General features: G+C 38.5%; 1 protein-coding gene across 2 annotated transcripts in view; it reads right to left on the minus strand.

The window, feature by feature from the left end:
• Nucleotides 1–21,536: 21,536 nt before the first annotated feature.
• The window catches only part of trabd2b (TraB domain containing 2B), a 53,726-nt gene continuing 52,343 nt past the window's right edge, over nucleotides 21,537–22,919 (minus strand). For both annotated transcript variants that reach the window (XM_081348158.1, XM_081348159.1), the window contains exons 6-7: nucleotides 22,517–22,765; nucleotides 21,537–22,425 (exon numbers count right to left, since the gene is read on the minus strand). In XM_081348158.1, the coding sequence (XP_081204284.1) occupies nucleotides 22,200–22,425; nucleotides 22,517–22,765 (475 nt within the window). In that variant the 3' untranslated portion in view covers nucleotides 21,537–22,199. The remainder of the gene's footprint in view (nucleotides 22,426–22,516; nucleotides 22,766–22,919) is intronic.

Genomic DNA, 22,919 nt, shown 5'->3' on the forward strand with positions numbered 1-22,919 from the left:
AATGCACTTTTCTCAAGACGTGTGAGGGAGAGCCAGGCCAAGTCCCTCCAAATTATGATTCATGTTACATCACAGTTTGATAGCACAGATGTGTATGAGATTACACGATCCTCCCTCTCTAGAGCGAAGATGCTTTGAAGTTGTTTAGGCTGCGTACGCTCGTCATGCCTGCCAAAGAAAATCTTTCCAGTGTCCACGGACCAAATGGTCTGGAATGAACATATTAATACGATCATCAGTCATTGTGGAAGGGACGAAGTGGAAATCACGGTGGCTGTGTGCAGCTGATACGGAAGTCAGGGCCGAGGCCGTACATCTCAGCTATCTGTCCGGGGCTGTCAGCGCGTCAAACCTGCATGTGAAAATATACACACGGCACATCTGCCTCTCATTAGCCGCCATAAATGGCTGCCATGTGGTCTGCTGATAAATAGGCCAGTCTATTTATTGGAACACAACAAATTGGCTACAAACACTGACATGGAATCGAAGCACTATAAATACTAGAAGCGATGAAAGTTTTAAAACGTGCTGCAGGTATTTTATGGGGGTCCTCGTTTTTCCTCCTTTCTTTTTATGTACTTTCAGCCATTCCTCTCACTCCTTTCTTCTTGCTCTGCCAAACAGGAGTGGTCTCTTGCTCTCTCTCTCTCTCTCTCTTTCACTCGCTCTCTCGCTCCTTGGCTGTAAGTGATCAAGCATAGAATGTAGATCAGGCACTGACTCCATCACAGAGCAGAGTCTCTGTACACTAAAAGCCATAAGATTCCTGAATGAATTGTCAACAGACAAGCCCTAAACCCCGTGTAATTACATATTTGGAGTTTATCTGGGTTTATGCGAAAATGCACAAGTTTCCCTTCCTTGGTGGTCCTTAAACACATCCATATGTCTTGAGTGTTTCCCTTTTCACTCCTCCCTCTCTCTCTCTCTCTCTCTCTCTCTCTCTCTCTCTCTCTCTCTCTCTCTCTCTCTCTCTCTCTCTCTCTCTCTCTCTCTCTCTCTCTCTCTCTCTCTCTCTCTCTCTCTCTCTCTCTCTCTCTCTCTCTCTCTCTCTCTCTCTCTCTCTCTCTCTCTCTCTCTCTCTCTCTCTCTCTCTCTCTCTCTCTCTCTCTCTCTCTCTCTCTCTCTCTCTCTCTCTCTCTCTCTCTCTCTCTCTCTCTCTCTCTCTCTCTCCCTCTCCCTCTCCCTCTCCCCCTCCCCTCCCCCTCCCCCTCCCTAGTCTTTGGAAACATTATCCTTTTGCATGAGTAGATTAGTAGACCTGTTGGTGTGGTGTTTTTCTATTGTTAAGTTTGTTGTGGCATTAGACACTTTCACTGGCCCAGATGAGGTTTTGGAGCGTGGAAGATCTGGGCGGGACGGTTTGCAAACAGAATCAAGCCGCAAAGCACATCCCTGCAGAACTAAACAGGAACACACAGTAAATGTGGGGAGGCCTGGGATCGTGTGTGGGCCTGTTTTTCCTTTTTCCTTTTTTTCTCCCTGCTTGAGAAAACCGATCTGTTTTAGAACACGTGCTAAATATTACCATATTTACATTTTCCTGTTTGAAAAAGGCCAAGCCAGGAGGGAGGGTGGTGGGGTTTGCAGTGGAAAGGTCTCGAGCCGGGTTAGGCTCTGTTTGAAACTCTAAACCCTTTTCATGCTTATTTGTTTTATGATTCTGCAGGGTACTGTGTTTACACTCAAAGTGCAACATCTGGATTAGATAATTTGTTGAGAATTAACCGAGGCTGGATGCTTATCGACCTCTTCTGATTAAATCTGTTTGATGTTTTGCTATTTCGCTTCCCAAAGATTTTTTTTTGTCGGTCTGTCAGCTTGTATCTTGCATGATATATTTTGTTCTAATAACTTTGTGAGGGAAAAAAGCAGGTGAAGGCGAGGATTATTGTACAGAAATGGCCTCTTTAAACACACAGACAGAGGGAGAGACAGAGAGAGAGAGAGAGAGAGAGAGAGAGAGAGAGAGAGAGAGAGAGAGAGAGAGAGAGAGAGAGAGAGAGCGTCCACGCTCTAATCACATTCATGGCCTTTGATCTATAATGGCTTATTTGAAAGTTAAGCATGTGGTGACTGTTTGTCTAAAGGCCACTCCTGCAGACTACACAGTGGAGGACCAGAGAATGATTAAATCCCTCTTACTTCAGTAATATTTCTGTTGTCATTCACCAGCTTTGTGGAAACCGTGTATTACAAACGTGGTTATGTTTGTTGTGAAAGGAGCAGAATCAATGGATTATCAAGTGAAAGCACGTATCAGAAGCAAATGAATAAAGGAACGCAAGAACAAATGGTAATTTGATTTAGACTGTATATGCTTCACACGAACTCAACGGGTGTCAGTTTGCAGGTGTATCTGCAATAAATGCAATAAAACTGCAATGAAATACAATAAATGAAAAAGTAATACAGTATAAAAATACAAAACACTTATTTAATGCTTTTTAGAATTTATATTTAATTTTATTCTATTAAAATGCGTTATGTATTGTTTTAATTTTCTATTTCATTTATGTATTGTTTTAATTTTCTATTTCATTTATTTTATTAACTTAGCAGATACACCTGCACATACACCAAGTGTGTTCTTTTTGTATGTGCATATTCTGGAAATGAACATCCAGAATAACACAGTCCTGTATTATTATGAATATTAGGACATTTGGCCATGCAATTTAGTGGAATTTTGTTTGTTTTGTGCCTTTTCCAAAGACAGCATCAGCTTTTATCAGCATGGTACCACCAGTGCTTTGAGATCATGTCCCAATGAGGTTTATTAATATGCATTTAATAGCACAAAGGTTTTCAGTAGAAAAGCCAGTAATGACTCACAGGACTGAAGAGAGCTGCAGTAATTCGATGGGAGTGTTTGAATCATGGGAAATTCCTTGCTTTGAGCCGCTCTGCCATGCAGGGTTCCAGTATGGATTGTAAGCTAACTGTGTTGCTGAGGTCAGCCATAGTTCCAGTTCAGCTGCTGGTGTGGGGTCTGTGTCACATTAATGTCTTTACTGTCAGAGTGAGTGTAGTGAAAGAGAACAATATGTGTGTTTTACGGTTCAGAGTTTGTGTCTTCTTATTTATTGTGTTGTTTTAGCTTAAAATGGACACAACGCATCTGGGGTGGCATGCTATGAAATAGAACCTTAATTAAGTAAACAAAGCCCTGTGCCAAATGTGTCATAAAAAAAACGACAAGGAGACTTTCTACGTGTCCAGAACAACCCCCTTGAACAATGAAGGGCCGGTTGTGATCATGCAAATGATGCTCGTTCATCAAGAACGTCCAAGAGGGATTAGCCGAGTTACTTACTCCCACTGAAAGATGAGAGGTCTCAGGGGCGAGCCCAACGTTCCCCCCCTCCATTCCATCACTGCTGTCCCAGGTCTCTTCAGCGAGGAAATTACTCTAATGCTGGGGAACAGATGTGTCAGAGACACGATTTGTGTGTGTTTTATTGACTCTGTCCATCTGTTAATACAGTTGCTTGTTTCTTGCAGATTTTTTCCTGATTTAGAAGCAAGCATGTGAGAATGCCAGAAGAAACATAGGAAGGAAAGGAGAGGGACTGATGATGAGATGAAGGAAGGGTTTGGGGTATAATGTCTTGAGATTTAAGAGTAATATTTATTTTATAGATGACGTTTCATTTGAATTACCTATCAGTCTCTTTCCTATGTGTTCGTTGTTTGACGCATATTCCAATGAAGCAGTTTATGCTAACAATTTAAAAAACAACATAGAGAGGGAAAAACTTTGCATCTGTTATAATGACTAATAACCCCACAAAATGACCACACACATTGAGGATATTGCATGTCTGTCAATGGGACAACCCTGTAGAATACAGAAGGCCACTTTGGTTAAATATTTAAAAATAAAAAAATATCCATATAATAAATCAAATTTATGAATGAAATCATTGAATGAAATGATTTTTGAATTATTTAAAATTGAGTTATTTAATTATTTAAAAGAAAAACTGCATTAGAAAAATAAAACAACATACATTTTTTATTTTATTTTAGACATTATTATCCAATGCTATTCTAGTCATTTGGGCATTAGTGTAATATAGAGATGGTTGTAGGTGTTTGTAGGTGACATGCCTGCTCTCAGAACCATGTGACCAATGAGCTAAAAGCTTGGTAAGTAGGTCCTGGCCTTGAACTTAGACTTGACATGACCACTTTCTTCTCAGATTTTGTCTGGTTACTGACATTGTCCATATAGGAAACATTTTCTGTGCACTTTTTAGCCATTCTGTGAACCTGCAACTTGTAAAGCTGAACATAAAGTTAGTTAGCACTAAGATTTTGTTTGCAATTTATTATATTAATGTTAATTGCGAGCTTCAATGGTTAACTTGAAGCTGTTTTGTTTAATGGATTTCACTGTTTAAAAATGCTCACACATTGTATCAGATAATCACAAATGTACTTTGATAGTTTTCAGATGTCTTTTTTTTTAAGATCTTTGATTTTACAGATAGTTCTCCTTGCTGTGATAGTTTTCCATTTGAGATTTTCTTCCTAAAAATACACTGTCCCATTCCAAGCTGTTTCATCAGCACAGTAGAATGTGCATTAAATGTCATTAGACTATGTCAGTGTGTGTGTGTTTTTGTGTATAGATAGTTTAGAACATCTGATATATCTGCCCATGAGAAATGTTAGTAAATTTATAGATGCTGTTACCATTCCCTGTGCTCTGGGAAAGCCTTACATTCTTCCGTGTCACAGGCCTCACATTTCATCTCCCACTTTCCATCTTTTTCCATCTCCATGTTTTTCATCCATTTGCCTTTCTCCCATTAGCAGTATATCTCACAGTTTTACACTGTTTTTCTGATGTATTTGCAGTGAACTGACTGTCCCGATGCTGTCTGCTCGATTTACAGGACTCAGAGGTTGCAGATGTCATGTGATTCAGTCCAAACGCCGGCTTCTGGTCTCCTATCAGCCGTGAAGCTTTTTGAGTGCTGACTGCATTATAGCTTTTGAATACCTTGAAATCCCATCACTGCATAACATACTCCACAGCACTTTGTTTTGTTATCTGTAATGTCTCTCTCAACACTTAAATCGGGAGACATAGACTTGATGAGACAATGGAGGGGTGTGTGTGGTCATAACCAGTGTTCGGGAAGCTACTTTGAAATTGTAGCTTGTCAAGCTACAAGCTAACCATGATTTGAAGTGTGACTTTAAATACTGTCAAACTACTGTTTTGAAAAAGTATTTAGCTTATCTCAATTAGGATGACAGTATCAATTTTACAAATTTAAATACAACAACAACATCACCCTAATTTGCACATATGCAGTCATGGGACGCCAATTGGTGAATCGTATTTGTGAATCTGTTTATTTACATGAACCGTCTGAATAAATTATGCTACACAGTTAGCTTAGTATTTGGATAAAGTAGCTTACTGGAAAAGTAGCCAGTGAAAATGTCACTCTACTGTCACGCTATTGAAAATGTTGCTGTTTTTAGTTAGGTAGGCCTATAGCAATTAGTATGAACTTCTGCCATGTTCTGATGTGATGGCTCAATTGGTAACTTAATGGAGTCAATTTCGCTGTAAGGCGGGCTATTTCTACTTTTACTGAAAGGGTTAGTTCACCCAAAAATGAAAATTATGGATAATTTACTCACCCTCAAGTCATAGCCTAGGACTTTCTTCTTTTAGCCAAACACAATCAGAGTTATAAAAAAAATATCCTGGCTCCTCCAAGCTTCATGATGGGAGTGAATGATACCTTGTTTTTTGGAGCCCAAAAAAGCACATTCATCCTTCATAAAAGTAATCCATATGGCTCCAGGGGGGTTAATAAAGGCAGTTTTGTAAAAAAGAAGATCCATAATTATAATCGCCGGAACTCGACTCTCTCGTGAATGCGCGGACGGACGCATTCACGAGAGAGTCGAGTTCCGGCGAATGAGCTAGGACTTAGGAGTAGCGTAAGCTTTGGTGAGAGTAGACCTCTCGCGGTTCAAACAAATAGGGCTGGGCAAGAACCTCAAGCTCCTCCAACATTCCCCTTTAAAAATTCTTGTTGACTACTAATTCGTGACCGGTACGTGTTTTGCTTTATCCTCAGCACCTATGCGTTCGTCAATACGTCATGCGTCAGTTCAGAGTTCAGAGTTCACTCTTCCGCCGGAACTAGACTCTCGTACGGCCGTTACAGGAAGCCAGTGAGTATATAAAGTTATAAATATAGATATTTTTCTTACAAAAACGCATTACTCCACTTTAGAAGGCATTCATTAACCCCCTGGAGCTGTATGGATTACTTTTATGATGGATGAATGCACTTTTTTTGGGCTTCAAAGTTACATTATAACACTTGGAAGAACCAGGATTATTTTCAAATACAACTCGGATTGTGTTTGGCTGAAAGAAGAAAGTCATATACACCTAAGATGGCTTGAGGGTGAGTAAATTATGGGATAATTTTCATTTTTGGGTGAACTAACCCTTTCAGTATGTTTTTCAGTAGGCTACTCTTTACACCTCTGTCTAAAATCAAAGTGAACTTGTTGAAATTGAGGTAGAAACAGTCCTGAGTGAAGCCAAACACATAGCAATTGCGATGGTATGCATTAAAACTATCACATGCCATCTCATACAACAAATTGTTAACTGTGAAGCAGAGAATGGCCTCAAACGAACATGCTATAGATGCCATTGTGTTTAACCACAGCAAATTAATTCAATTCTTGTGGTTTTATTTATAGTATCATCAGACATTACAAAACGAGGAGCATTTCAACATAGTAGCAGATGCAAAATAGCAAAAAGCAGAATAAAATGTTTTAGTGTTTGTTAGCTTCTTTTCCTCTTCCAAACCTCTCATATAATCACATGGCCACACAAACACACTCTCTTTCTCAGACCAGCTGAATAGTTTTTGGCCTCTCCACAGGTTGAACCAAAAATAAGAGGCTGTTTAACAGCACTGGCAGGAGCTTACATAAACAGGCAGGGGGATTAGAGTTTCACGAGTTTCTGTCTCTCTGTCTGGTATCAGCACTTGAAGAGAGTCAGGAGAACCACATGAAACATTTGGAAGGAATGAGCAACCAGCTAACGTCACATCATGCATTATGGATGAATACGCTTTCCATCTTCATGGAAAAGGCTCACATTGTACTGTTCTTTGTGTTATTGTTTATATGTAAATGCTTGGTAGTAAATTAAAATAACATGCTTTGCCCGTTTTATTACCTTTAGATCTAATAATGGAAATATGGCTAGGTAAACTCTCCGTGTCAGATTTATTGATGTGCAATAATTTTTTAAGTGCAAGTATTAACTTCGCTTATTTTAGTTTTGCAGTTTAGAATGGATTTTAGACCCTGTAATTGTTCCACATTATGCTTTAAATTTTTTTTTTATTGGTAAAACTCTGTTTGTAAAGGCAGAACAGCTGAAGGCCATTTCTTGTGAGCCTTGTTTCATTAAAAACATCTGATCGCTTCTGAGAAGCACAAAGACGATGCCTAAAAACCAACACAGCCAGTTTGCGTTCATGTGAAATTCTTATATCCTGCGCAACCACTATTGTGGCAAAACACATGGCGTTTGTGGAAATCGATCCTGTGTGAGGAATCTCATTGGCATGGCGTATTGTATATTGCAGAGGGTGCAGACATGACTGACCATGTGTCATTCCTCTTTTGTCTTTCTCTCTGATGGTTGTCTTTCAGCTTTGTCTGCCCTTGGGCAGTTTTCTGGATGCCCTGCTTTGATCTCAACCATAAGTGAGCTGTGACAACAACCTTGAAATGTAAAGAAAATAGCTATGTTTTCATGACTGGCTCGTGATATGTGTGTTTTGTCTTACTGTATGGCCCACTGAACCTTTTTCATGTTTGAATCATAATGTATCAGAATTATCATGTTACATTTTTTTATTCTATTTAGAGATTGTTGTGACTGTTGAATCAGTGAAATTCATTTATCAACCTTCATCTCTACAATCATCATCCTTATGTAGATTTCCTGCAGTGAGTTTTATCCTGTCTCCTTCATTCTCTTTGAAGGAGAATAAGGACAATTTTAGCACGTCCCACCTCGAAATCGCAAAAATCTCTAAATTGGACAAAAAAAATGAACACGATAATTATAGAATCGTCACAGTCTTTTGCCCCACTAGCGATGGCCCTGCTCACTGACCATGGCTGTGTGAGGCCTAGAGAGGAGAAGAAGCAACTGTTCAGCACAACTGACTTAATTTGTTAAAATGCTTTAGAAATGCTATAAGAATTTTAAAGGAATATTATTCCTTCAGAATCCCTCTTCACTGTCTTTTTTTAAAAAAACGCTTCTATTTATTGTTTCTATGGTATGGCTATATTTTTCTTATGTGTTATGCTTCTTGATTTGTTTTATTTGTATTATATGCGTTGGATAAAGTATGTATTTTATGTATTTATTTTTTATTTTTCTGTACAGCACTTTGGTCCACTTGGTTTTAAAGTGCTTTATAAATAAAGTTTGATTGATTGATATTAAGAATTATTTTCTTTAATTAAAGGAAATGTTATATATTTCTATAGGCTATTAACTAAATATAAATTTTTGAACATTTTGAACATATATATTTTAATGTATAATTCTGAATGTTAAGATTTTGTGCCATAGGTCTTTAAAACCTATTGAAGTTAGCAATTATTTGATGTTGTTGGCTGAGTGACAGCACTTTTCCAACAGACATGCTTAATGTATCCGAGAAACAGTTACAATGTCAGTTCAAGTGAAATATCAGAGGGCCGTTCCAGAACAATAAGCGTATACAGGTGTCGCCATATGTCTATACATTTCACATATGTTTACTGACAGCAAGTTTGTAGGCTTTCATTTGTGGTCTTGTTTGTTTGTGTGTTAAAAAGGTCTGCCTAAACATCTGAAAGTCTGTGTGCTTAATCATGTACACAAAACAACATTAAACTCTCTCTCTCTCTCTCTCTCTCTCTCTCTCTCTCTCTCTCTCTCTCTCTCTCTCTCTCTCTCTCTCTCTCTCTCTCTCTCTCTCTTCAATCCATTGCACCCAACTGCACAAACACAGCTATCCCACCCTGAGGACTCTCTGGGGGTGATCTAAGGGGTTTTGGGGGGAGTGAGGCAGAAGCTCACACATGGGCAGCTGTGTGTGTGTGTGTGGGAGGGCTTTGATCAAAGACAGGGGGAACAGCCAAGTGGAGGTGGCTGCAGAATGCGGGCTGTGATCATTGAGGAAGGGGTGGGATTGGGGGGGGCTCACTACTGAAACACACTAGCACTGCAAAGAACAAACACCTGCTTATCTCCTCACCACCTCCTCCACATCCAAACCACTGCCTGCTGCCTGGCTATGCACTCACCAAGACAACCAGGAATAGGGGCTCTGGGAATATGGGAATAGTAAAAAAAATTCCCGTAAAAAAACGGTAATATTCCGGCAGCTGGGGTGGCAGAAAAAAATTACAGAAATTTACATGACATTTACATGTTTTCATGTAATTTTACACAGGAAATGTACATTTGCAGTCTATTTCTGTAATTTCCACATTTCAAAAATACATGAAAAATCTGTAAAATAAAACAGTAAAATTCCGTAAAACTACAGTAGTAGCCTTGTAGTTATTAGCTGAAAAAGAATGGCCTTTTATTTAGCCATTTTCTCTGTGATTGCCAGATTTGTTCCCTGCATGCATTTGCACATTTGCAGAGCTCTTTATTGAATAGTCAAGGTGCAAATTATGGAGGAATTGGGAGGTGTGACCTACCTAATTATGACTTGAACCCATCCAAAGGAGGTCAAAACAAGGTTGAGGGGGTCTTATAATTATGCATTATTTTTGAATATAAGCAGATACATTTCAACAGCCTTTTCACACAATGTTTCAGCAACCAAAATTCGTGCAGTTATTCGAGATCGACTAAACATTATTTATTACTGTATTATTTACGCGTGACAAATAGACTATAATAGAGCAATCTTTAGCTTTGTGTTTTGTCTATTTAATTGAGCGAGACGAACCTCAAGCGACTAAAAATGAACAGATTTAGTTGTTTTTAATTCGACCTAATGAAAGTCATTGAACAATTAGCACGATGAATAAATCGAGAGAACAAAGGATAGCACATAATTTCAAATAATTAAATCACAGGTTATTTACTCGGTCTCGGGTCATGTGACTCGCTGGGGACATATGTGCTAGGCTGAGTTTGTGGAAAGGCTGTTCAAAAGAGCCTAAAATATAAATGTATTTATTCTGATGTAGGTTCATATGCTATTTGAGCTCAGCACCACACTCTCTCTCTCTCTCTCTCTTCTGTGGAAGAACATATTCCTAATCTGACAGTAGATTTAACCCAACCCAGCTGTTTTAAAAATGTCTGTACGAATTGGTCGTGAGATAGCGTTGGAAAGTGTGGGATTTTAATAGCCTATATGTTTGGCTAACAACCAAACGTATTATAATAATCGAGACTGCTGAAAATATATATTGTTTCGTTTTCAGGATTTCCTTCAGTTTCTGACACGCGTGAAACGTTATGCCTAAACACATCCAGAACAGCTTTCTTCAAAGAGTCTCTGTTTTCTGTGTCCCCAAACCTGATTTATTTTCAATAAAGCAGCTGTGAGTTGTCCATTTGGACAGAAATATAATAGTTCTCAGCTATTTTACAGACTGCCCGGGGAAGAAAAATTAATTATGAATGAAATAAATTAATAAATAAAGCCTTTGAAACTAAAGAAAGTCAGATCGTGAAAAGCTCCACAATCCTTTGCCAAACACAACTTACAAACACGCTCCTGAAAATTCACGGTTTATTAGAGTTGACGCACAAAGACGGAAAATTAAATTTGACAAATATAAATTAATAACAGAAGGCATATAGGCTATATGGGCAGATTTTAGTTGGGTTTTGAAGATAATGTTCCATATGCAATATTACTGCACTGATTATTATTTAATGTTACTTGCACTAATATTGTTGTTGTTGTTATCAAAATGATTGTTTTTATAAAAGGTTTTGATGTGTAAATATAAATTTTATATATCATAGGCTAATTGTCTAAATTATCAAAGTAAATTTAAAACTGATAGCAATGGACCATTATTATTGTTGTTATTAGGCCTATATTATTATTATTGGCTGTGGTGATTTGCAGTTTAGACTAGGCCTACATTTAGTTACTGTTCTTTCTCTTAACAGATGAGTATTTTATTATTATTATTATTATTATTATTATTATTCATCAGCTGTGCTTTTCTATGATAGGCTATACTTAATATTTTAATAGCTTGCTACACATGGCTATACACTTTCAAAGTCCAAACATTTATTTTATAAACGACGTCACAGTTTGCTGCTCACAGTCCGCACAAAAGACACACGTCAGAACTATCCATAAGTGGCTCTGAAGAAAACCCACAAACGAACATATGTTTTAAGTTTAGTTTCCAAACCGACTAACACGCCGAATTGAGCTGGAGATGCCGCCGACGTTTCATGCTCCCTGAATGATGTCATGTAATGGAATCACTGCAGAAAATGACGTTGCAGTTTGAGGAAGGAAACGCACAATTAAAATCAGAGTGAATCGGCATTACACAAATCCTGATTTAGCCCCTGTGTGCGGTGTGTCTTAGGCCTATTTCACAAGCAGCAGAGTTGTATGTGCGTGTGTTGTTTGAGAGTCTGTCGTGTTATTCAATAACATCAACGTAATAATTCAAGCCTTTCCGTTTAACAGTAGGACAGAAGACCACTGGACCGAGGCTTGGCAGTGAGACAGCGTTTGAACGGAATCTGATCCCCGCAATTTATTTTGCAAGCCTGACGCTTCATTACTGTAATATTGTTGTAATCGCCACATAATTGCTGCTTCCTTGCCAAAAACAAGACGTAGGCTAACCTTGTTGAGATTAAACTGGGATTTCACTATAAGAAATAATCAGAGAAATTCATTATGTTGATATTATTATTTGTTATAGCCTGCTTATATTATTTATAGAATATAAATATAGTTCATATTTTTTTATAATGATAGACCTATACATTTAAGGCGTAATTATTTATATAATACAAATTTAAATATGTTTCATATTTTTATAATGATAGGCCTATGAATTAGCCTATTTACTGTGGGCTATGAACTCAACTGTTTTGTGTGGTTTTCTTTTTTTTAACTGTCTGTCTTTGTAGAAAGAATAGTGCCCTATTTTACCTGGAAATGGGAACATAGAAAACGCGAGAATTAAATCAATGTGTGTTTCCAAACAAAACGAATGGAATCAAAAAACGTGTTTGGTTGTTCAGTGGTTTTCTCCGCGGGCGATCTCTCTCTTCTTCTGATGACCCCTCATTGGAGTCTTGGATTTTGCGACACAAAGGCGAGCAGATGGGCTCTAGTCTCCTCTTTTCTCTTTCTCTCTCTCTCTCCCTGCACTAACAGCCTTGCACGCAAAACTAACACACGTCTCAGCGCTGTTTCTTGAGGACGTGCTCTTGCCACCAGTACCGTCTTAAAAAGACATGGTCAATTAGACATTTTGGCTAAACATTAATGTGATTCCTTTCCAAATTAACTTCGAATTAACTTCGTTGGCCGGGTCCGTTTTGCTGACTTGATGTCCTTGGCTATGTCTGTCTAATTGTTGTAGACAACAGTACTGTTAAGCAGTTTTAAAAGTAATGAAATAAATATTTCAGCTTCGCCACAGAAGTGCAGCCATGATTGAGAACCCGCCGTGTTCATTGCCCTGTACCAGCCCACCTCGAGAAGTGGTTTAGTCCTCAGAAGTGTATTTGGCATGAATAGCTCGGGGTCTCAACAAAGAGGCCGAGCTCTGTGCTCCTCATCGGTGTTTGGAAACCACTGGTTCGTGTGATGAGACCGAGGGGAGAGCTGGGTCTGGAGTCTCTCTCTCTCTCTCTCTCTCTCTCTCTCTCTCTCTCTCTCTCTCTCTCTCTCTCTCTCTCTCTTTCTCTCGCTGCATTAGGCCGTAATAGGTTTGGGATGACCTAAACGATTTGTTGACTGGGACAATAAATCTGTTGTGTGTTTCTTGGCATGCTGAGGGGAGGATTACAAGTTGTCGTACAAAGGAATGCAAATTGCTGGCCAAACTGCTGGAGAGGGCTTGGAGGAGGCGAGCAATTCGCACCATTTGTGCGGATCCCTTCTTCTTTTCTTCCCTTTATTTTATGTTTTTCTATTAGGCCTAATAACTGTGAAGGGGTTGAAAGTAGTCACTGTATTCATCCCAAATCAATGGATCACCCATAGCAAGCCCTGTATTTGCATTCCATTGAAATATCGACGCTGAGAGGTGACCAGGAGGACAATGTCCTTCACTGGTGTTTGGGCATTTCTATAGGGAACCTCGTGAAAAGTCTTGAATCACTTGGATTTCATCACTCACTTCGATCCTCTCTTAGCTTCCCCGTAATTATTTCACACGAGTCTGCTGAGTTATGGATTTGGTCAACCGTCACTAAATCCAAAATATTGACTTAAACTTTATTCACCTGCACAACATAAGCCTCATTGATTGCACTTGCTAAATAATCATATAATATTTCATATGAGGATAATAGAAGGCTACTTCTATAGAAAGACATGACAAATCAAGTCATTTTCTTAATTCGTGTTGTGCATTTCAAAATTTATTTCCCTATTTTTTTCTTAATAAAACGTTATTTTATTACTTTCAGTTTTAGTTTCTTTTAAGTTTATTATTTAAATTAATTTGTGGTTCAGATAGGTTATGATATAGGCTACAAAAAACAGCTTACGGTTGGTTCTCATGTTTATGATGGTCTAAAAAAATTCAGCAATAAACTGGTTCAAATAAGTGATTTCAACACTTGGTATTTTAGGTGGAACTTGTAGATCAATCACTTAGGCCTTTGTGTATTATAAGCACAATTAAATGTCTCTCTGTCAATAATATTTCAGGTTTAGAGTACGCTAGATGTCTAATTTGTAATATTTCATTAAAGCCACTGTTAAGCATTTCATCCATCTTGGTTGTTCTCTAGTCGCGGTGGATAAATTGCCTGTCCTGCAGACGCTTTCAGTTTCGGTGTTGAAGAATAGAGACAGGGACAAAGCCGTGTTCAACAGCGCCTCCTAGTGACCCCTGAATACAATAACGCCCGGCTCCCATGGACACCACCTCGAATCCTTGTGAAGTTCCTTGGTTCTTCTGCAGCGAGAAAATAAGAATGACTATGCACCACATTCCCTCAGGCAAATAAAAATAGTCATAGCTAGCCCACTATTCGTTATGATATCCTATATGATTTAGCGCCATCAATCAAAGTCAGTGGTGCTAAAAGTTATCTATCTATCTATCTATCTATCTATCTATCTATCTATCTATCTATCCTTCCTTGAGTGTTGCGTGCGTGGAGGGGTTGCTGGAAAATTCAGCTGACTTCAGCACTGTCAAATCGCTAAACCTACTTGAATTCTCTCCTTTACCTCCCTACCTCTTGATCAATTGGGAGGGATCCGTCGTTTTAATTAAAACACAACAACAACGTTCTAGTTTAAAAGTCTGCTCTCAGCGTATATCATTCTCAGGAGACGACAGACTCCTCCCTGTTAACAGGTTTAATGGCGCTGCGCTAAAAGCACCTGCCATGTGAGAGTTACAATGATATTTTACGATCACCCGCTTCCAGGGACGAGCCATAATTGCGATCCTCATAACTTTTTAACAGACTTGTTGCATAAGGCCGAAGACGATTAGCCTATTAAAAAGACAAAAAAGCGCATGTGAGCGCGAGACAGAAAGAGTCTTGTCTTGATTTAGCCTACCTCATAAAAAACGGCACTTAGCCTAGCACAAGGACACCGAAATTATGCCAAGCCCTTTCCACGTTTGTTTATTAAAACGAACTAGTAGCCTATCTAAACTAACAGGGAATTTCGTTAAAAGGTTTCCCGACAGACAGGTGAATTCGAGGCCTTGCTTTGAGGCGTGAAACGCTTTCTGGTGTCGTCGCCGGGATTCTGCTCATCCTAACGACCCCACACATCTCTTTATGCAAACCTAGGCTCGCCCCTCAATTAATCTTATTGTCTTTGATCAGCACTCATCGCTACATTTAAACCCATTGGCACTCGGCTACCCATATGTGGCACACCGCGTGAGTGGCCGTGCGACCACGATTGGTTTGATAAATACAATAATGACATGGCACAAAAGACCCGAATATCCATTTCTAAGGAGTGGCGCGAGTGGTTTTCCCGCCACATACAGTACGTCACCCTGGCAACGGCGCCTCTAGAATGCAGATCAGGCGCTCGGCTCTTGTGTTCTTCTCAGCAATCGAGTTTGATAGCTGTCACTTTTGTTCACAGGAAAAGGGGGCAGGTGGAAATTACAATGTGCTCCGAAACCATCGCCCAGATCTTTTTCCTCTCTCGAGTTCTGAATTGATCAATTTGCCTCTTTTTCTTTTTTTTCTTTTTTGCCCTTCCACTTACGAGCGCCAGAGTCCCATAAAACCGCTCACTTAGGCGCGCGCGGCGGCAGCGGGAGAGAGGTCAGTGTTATCCAAACAGTGCCATCGGGCCATTTGCTATAGCACCCTCCAGCCAGCACGCCGGAGGAACCAGAGCCCGTCACTTCAATCAAGCTTACAAGCACAAGCTGTGCACAATGAATTTATAATGCCAAGAGCAGAGGAGCAAAATCACACCAGAAGGGCGAGGGAGAGGGAAACGGGGAGAGAGAGAGATGGAGAGGAGTGTGTGGGAGGTGAAAAGCATTACACACACACAGAGAGAGAGAGAGAGAAAGTATTATGCTCTCGGTGTCAATGGCTCCTATTTTGCTTGTGCGTTTGCTTGTTTACAGATGGAAATAAACAAGTGATTGTTGAAGGTGAGGAAATAGACCGTGAGTAAAGCCAGCAGTAAACAGCGATCTGTTGTCATTGTACATGTGACAACAGTGTTAAGGTGCTATTCTCAGGTAGCTGCTGTTTGGCTGATGGAGCTTTATTTCGCCTGTGTTTTCTCAACACTTGCAACGATACTGTGACTATTTGAATATGGTGTGTGTGTGTGTGTGTGTGTGTCAGAGTTGTTTGCTCATTTTACACCTGGTTGTGGCCTTTGACCACATTAAGTTCTTATTATGGCTGCTCTTATCATGTCCAATCAAACATTCAAAGAGAGAAACATATACATGTTTACCTAAAGAAATTGAAGGAGAAACAAATGAAACTGATTGAGAATGAAAGAAGTGAACGTGTGAAAATAAGAAACCATCTTGAGGTAGAGAAAAGGGATAGATGCTGAAATGGATCTAGCGTATTATGTTGCAGTTCCTCATCTGTCCTCTAGTTTTAAAAGGAGGCTGATCAGCCTTTGGCAAACAGGATGTTTTTATGAGACAGCACTGCAGTTACGAGTTACCTTGACTGTCTCGGGTTTAAGAGCTCGTCGGCCTTGGGGTTTCCTGGATACACCTGGGGGAGGTGATAAAGATCTTAAGTTAATGGAGCCATTGAGTTCAAATTAAACCCATTCTAAGTTAGTCTCCGGGTTCTCCTTCAGAGTGCGTCTGAGGCCTAGTACCTTGTTTGTCTCCAGTCCAGGGTCTCAGTTAAGGACAAATGCCCTTGATTTGTGTACGTCTGCATCTAAATGCTGTTTCCATGGTGTCAACTGCATCCTGAAACACTTTCTGTGACATTTCAAACAGGTGTTTGGAGACTGACTGATGGGAAAATATTTGATCTCTCTTCTGTGCATGCTTCTCATCACTTAAACATATCATTTGCATATGTATGTGCTTGGATATCTGTATGTGCCTGTGTGTGTGTGTGTGTGTGTGTGTGTGTGTGTGTGTGTGTGTGTGTGTGTGTGTGCATGCATGCACAGTTTGCATAGTGAGCATCAGTTTAGCCTCACACTCACAAACAAACACACACACACTCACACACATATTAGCAATGTTTGAGCAAATTTAATCCAGGACCATTTGACCTCCACCTTCCCTATGACCTCTAGCAAACTCCCCGGGGAGATGAAGGCTAAGGTGTGTGTTTGTATGCCTTGATGTCTGACTAAGGACTAAACGCTGATGGTCAAACACACATCCCCTTTTTCTTTCACTCTCTGTCTACTCACTTCCAAATCCACCCCATCCATTACCCCCACTCCTCCTTCTAGCGTGCACAGGAAAAGAAAAGGAAAATAATTGTTTTATGCATGGCTCAAGTTCAAAAGTGTGAATTTATGAGCTTGAAAATTACACAGATATAAATAATTACTCTAGATTGATGATGCACTGCTCCTTTAAACAGCTTTTCCCAAGTCTGCTCGCAGATGATGAAATAAAGGCAAAGAGAGACATAAATCTCCTAAAAATATAAATACAATTCAGATCATTATGGTTTGTATTCGATGTAGCCAGATAATCTGTAAAAATTTCCATTTTACAAACGGTTCTGGAACATTATTTGGTGTGAACAATGCTTGTTGATCTGTAAACCCTGACACTCTGAACCATTTTTGGGGTCAAATGATGCCACATTTTGCTTTAGTGAATAAAAATTGAAAAACAAAATAAATAATTTGTATTCATTACGGGGAAAGTATCTTTGGATAAAATCATATTTGTCTCTCTATTTTTTACTCTCTCGCTGCCTCAGACAAGCTTTCATGTGTATGTAATTATCAGACATCATTATGTGGTGATTGTCATCACTGGAGCATCAAAGCTTGGGATCCTCGCGTGCGTGTCAGTGAAGCTTACCACTACTTTCCCCCCTCTTCTCTCTCTCTCTCTCTCTCTCTCTCTCGATAGTTCTATTTATTTATTTATTTATTTATTTATCTAGAATAAATTTGTTAGCGTCTGTTTTTGAGAGCACTAGCTTCAGTCCGTATCAAAGAGAGCGCGTGAAGTGAAGTGCCCCTTGTTCACGAATAAATGAATCGGTGCAACGTCGAGAAAAGCTGTGAACCACTACTCAATCTTTTCTTACCTCACTCTCAGTCTGTTTGCCTATTGAAACTGTCTCCCTATAGGTGGCAAAATATTTATTCCATAGCGCGACATTAAATGTGATGTGATATACGATAAATTTGTTCTTTGCATATTTAATACAAACTGTTCTTGTATTGCAGTGGCTCGTAATGGCGTAACATTTCGTTTAAACGTTTGTAACTTTTTTTGTTGGCCTATATACTTTGATATGCCAATGTTTGTTTGCTAGGAATTAAAATACTTTTTACTAAATTGGGCTGGTTTAAAACACTAACAGAAAACATGGACACTTTAAATTCTGTGCACTAATTTACCGTGGTTATCAAATTGTTCAAAAGATGCTCTCTCATCACCATCTCAATTTCATGATTTTTTTTTTTATTATTTTATCGAAGATTGTAAATGTTTAATTCGAAACAAAAGCAAATTAAATTGAAAACAAATATTTGTAGAATAAAATATATGCTAACAATACGAAAAACATTATATAAAAGCAGCCTACAATTGTGTGCAACCTTTCTTATGTCAAATTAAATAATTGAACGTGCCGATTTAAATGACACTTTTTTTATGTCATACTATTAAAATGAAATAATAGTGTATATATATATATATATATATATATATATATATATATATATATATATATATATATATATATATATATATATATATATATATGTTGTCCAGTATATCTTTAATATTTTTATATGGTATATGTCTGTCACCTCAGGAGGGGGGAGGTCATACTGACCTCTGTATTTGGTTAAATGTAAATATAATGCCAATATCTTTAAAAGTAACAAACTAGAATTTACATAGCTGCTACTATTATATATTATAGATTACTGTTTATCATAAGATATTACTCCAGAGGCCTTTTTAAAGCTTTGAAACTGGACTGCATGATGCTTGCATGGCTTTTGCTTTATTGTTTGACATCCACACCTCAACGAAAACACTATGTATGATGTAGCGTATTCATATTATAGAACAATAATATATTTTGTAATAAAAAAAATATGATGAGAGCTGTATTTTTTTCAAGGTAAATATTAATGCACTAATGTGTTTATCCAGACGTTCCTTTTGAAGGAACTGAAATAGCTTTTATTTGAAATAATAAATTGTCCTTTATTTGCATTGATCTCTTAAGGAGTCCTTCCAATGGCAATCCCCTGTGTGAGGAACAAAGACTCCCTCTTGTTTTGTGTGTTTTAAAACCGTGTCCCTGAAATGTTTATTGATTAAATGAAACATAATAGTCTGAATTCGTGTTATATTTGAAAGACCTTGAGTTGATTGTGTGCATGCTTTATCTTTCACTCTACTCAATTAGTACTTATATTGGCAGAAAGCATCTGAGGGCCACAAACAAAACTACACACAGACAAAAGATCAGTTATACTGTGAATACAATCTATAAATATAGTATTACATTTATTCTGACCACCCTCAGCATCTCCCCAGTGCGTATAGCCTACAAGATGCTGAAACCACGCCATCTTTGTCTAGCCCTGGTGGGCCTTAACCTTGGACCATATGACCGTGCAAATGGAGGCTTTAAAGCTGAGGGGGTCCTGGAGGTGTGTGGGCCAAGTCATGCCTTCCACATTATATGCTTTAACATGGATGGCAAATCCAGCACGGTTAAACAAACTTAACCTTCATTTGTGAAACGGTGCAACTCAAAGGGCAGAAAACGACTTGTGAAAGTAATTACCGCTGGGGAAAAGCAACAGGGGGAGAGAGAGAGACGGAGTGGAGGTAAAGAACAAAAATCATTTACGATGAAGAGGCATTTTTAATGAGTTTGCTCAGACATTGATTTTCCCCAGTAATCTTTTATTAATATGCAGTGGGCGTTCTGTCCCCAAGCCCAGGGCGGGGTCACAGCCTGTCAGGACCCCTACTCCCTCAAATAACACCCCAAAGCCAAGGCAAAATGGTATTTTAGCAAAGGCAAACATTGTCCTGTCTTGGCTTAAGGGGCGAAATAGCTGTTTATTTTAAAACTTGTATCTCTCTGCCTGGATAAGTGAGGTACTTCTGTAGGTACTACAAAAGGAGGTGCTGAAAAGACATGCATAAAATTGATAGGCTTATCCAGTTTTGCTTTTAGATTTAATTTATTACTTGAGAATGTGAAGTGTTTAAACTTCAGTAACTTCAGTAAGTTGCAGTATTAATACAGTCTAATCACCTTTGGTTATAAGAAGGGCAAACATATAGGCCTATTGAGCAAGATATAATTGTATAAAGATGATAAGATAAGACAGTGGACTGTATTGATTTGGTAGGAAACTTTTTTTTTTTTTTTGGTTCCCATGCAATTATATTTATTTTAACCATTTAATATTAGCCATTGCATTTTGTCAGTGCTCAGTTTCTTTAAAGTGTAATTGGGAAAGAATATCCTGATGAAGATAAAGGCAATGGGCAAATGGTCAATGCTATTATTTATTTATATAAATACTTAAAATAAAATACAATTTAAATACTGTAAGTAGGCATATTATGGGTTTGATGGGTCAAAATTATTCAATATAAAAACTTAAAATAATATTGTTATACATTTTTTTTAAATCAAGATTATTGAACGTAGACAAACCATCTTTTGCAACGTATTTCTAGAGGTTGAACATTAGAATGCAACATTTCTTAAGGTAGGCTACAATCAGTTACAAAGGTGTTGTCTGCCACCTAGTGGATCAGACAGGATGGGTTGGTTGCATTAAATAATTTAGACTAATTTTATTCCAACGCAGTACTTATTTTTTCCTATACAAATACAGATTTTCAATACAATGAAAGCGAATTACAATTTTAAATGCCAAGCTACAAAAAGTAAGATAAAAAGTAGACTACCATAAAACTAGTCCATACGAATGGTGGTCAATATTCCAAGTCTTATGAATCCATGCGGATGTTTTGTGTGAGGAACTTTACTAAATACTAAAATTCAGCTCGCGGTCATGGCATGCGAGAACAAAAGGGGTTTGCGTCATTTACGTCAGAGCGGCGCCATTTTTGATTTGAACAAGACCGCGAACGATTACTCACTCACCTGTCATGACTCATAAGGAATACATTAATGATAGTTTTTTATGATACTCAAAACTTGGCATTAAACATAACCATCCAGTATGGGAAACTAGAATTTTCTGCCTTCTCATGTTTCACGGAAGAAAAATATTTGCTTTGGAACTGCATGAGGGTAAGTGATGATGACAAAATGATAACGTTTTTATTTTGGGTGGACTGTTCCTTTACAGAACAAAACTCGACATCATTGAAAATGTGGACAATAATAAAGTGTCGACCATATTTTCTCCCTTCATTTAATAAATCAACTCGTAATTGTTTGTACAATTTTAGGTAGGCCTACTATACAATAAATACAAATAATAATTAAAAAGAAATGCTTTGAGTGCCAGTAGAGGGCAGTATGCGTTCAAGTTTTAGCAACGTTGAAAACCTAAATTAGGGGACAGGAGTCAAGATTCTTTACATAACTCTGTTAACTTTAATACTTGAGAAATGCATGAAAATATACTCTTCATGAAATAATAAATATAAAATTTCTGTATGAACAAATGCATAATTTACAAAATATAAGTGTCATCTCTGTGAACTATTTAAGTTATTCAGTTATCTGTCAGTGACCATATCACATAGTAACAGTCTCTATTACATAATTTAGGTTTTTAACCTTTATATGATAATGATAATTTGGTATAGGTTACTTTCTTTTGCCCCATTTCACTTATTAGAAGAAAAAAAAGCACATTCATGTTTTGCTGTCTGCTCTAATGGGGCAGGAGGGAACAGTCATGTGGGTATTCACATCAAGGTACAATCTTAGCTGATACTTATGAATGAAGTCTGGTCAGAGTCATTGCATAAGTATAACAAAATGTTCTTGTTTTCTTTTACTGTTATTCTTACAGACTACCATTCTGCCAGATGTAACAATTAGAAATGTCTCACGTATGTCTGCTGTTACATACTACAGCAACTAATTTACTGTAGGCACTAAGGCAGACATTCAAAATTGATCTAAGCAGTACCTAAATGTACTTTACTGCCATTTATTTTTACCACAGGCAAAGTCACTCAGATACAATTCTGATCGAGTTGGTTTGTGAGCTTCCAAGAGACCCATTCCTTCTTCAGGAAGTGAAAAGCAATTGTGAAATGAGACAGGCCAAAAGGTACGTCAGCGCATATGTTGGGTTTGGAGCAGCAGAGTCAAGAACGCTGGGGTTTGTGGGCAGGCTAGGAGGCTTCAGTCTGTCTCTGAGCGGCGTTCGTCTTTGCTGTTGTTCGTGCCGTGTTTGAGGAGGTTCCACCGTCACATAGCCATTGGTTATCCTCATATTCAGGTGTGGAGTTGTGCTACAGTCAACATGAAAACAAAAATGTGGGTTTTATTAGTAAAGAGCAGCTTTGAATTTCCTGCCGTTTCTGGCATGTGTCGTGTCCTCACCTGTCTCCTATGCGCACCCACAGGTCACTGAACAGCCGTGGTCGACTGTGTGAATGATGGGTTTTACGAGGGCGCTTGTAGCGGCCAAACTCCTCTAGCTGGCTGAGACTGTCTGGCAGCAGCATGTGTGTGAGTTCTTCCTGGCTGATCTCCTCTAGCTCTGGAGGTTCTGATGTCCATTCAGTCGCTGACTCAGAGCTGTCTTCAGAGGGATTCACAGTAGTCCCCTCAACCTCAGACCAGCTCCTTCTGTGAGAACATGTGGAAGTTAAAAAACATATGGGATGCAGAATTGTAATAGGAAATTGTCGAAACACAAGTTTATCACTAATATATATATATATATATGCTTAAAATTAGGGGTGCATGATATATCAGTACCATATCATTTATTAGTTTTTTT

Source organism: Scardinius erythrophthalmus (genome assembly GCF_964197995.2).
Source record: "Scardinius erythrophthalmus genome assembly, chromosome: 20".
Lineage (NCBI taxonomy): Eukaryota > Metazoa > Chordata > Actinopteri > Cypriniformes > Leuciscidae > Scardinius > Scardinius erythrophthalmus.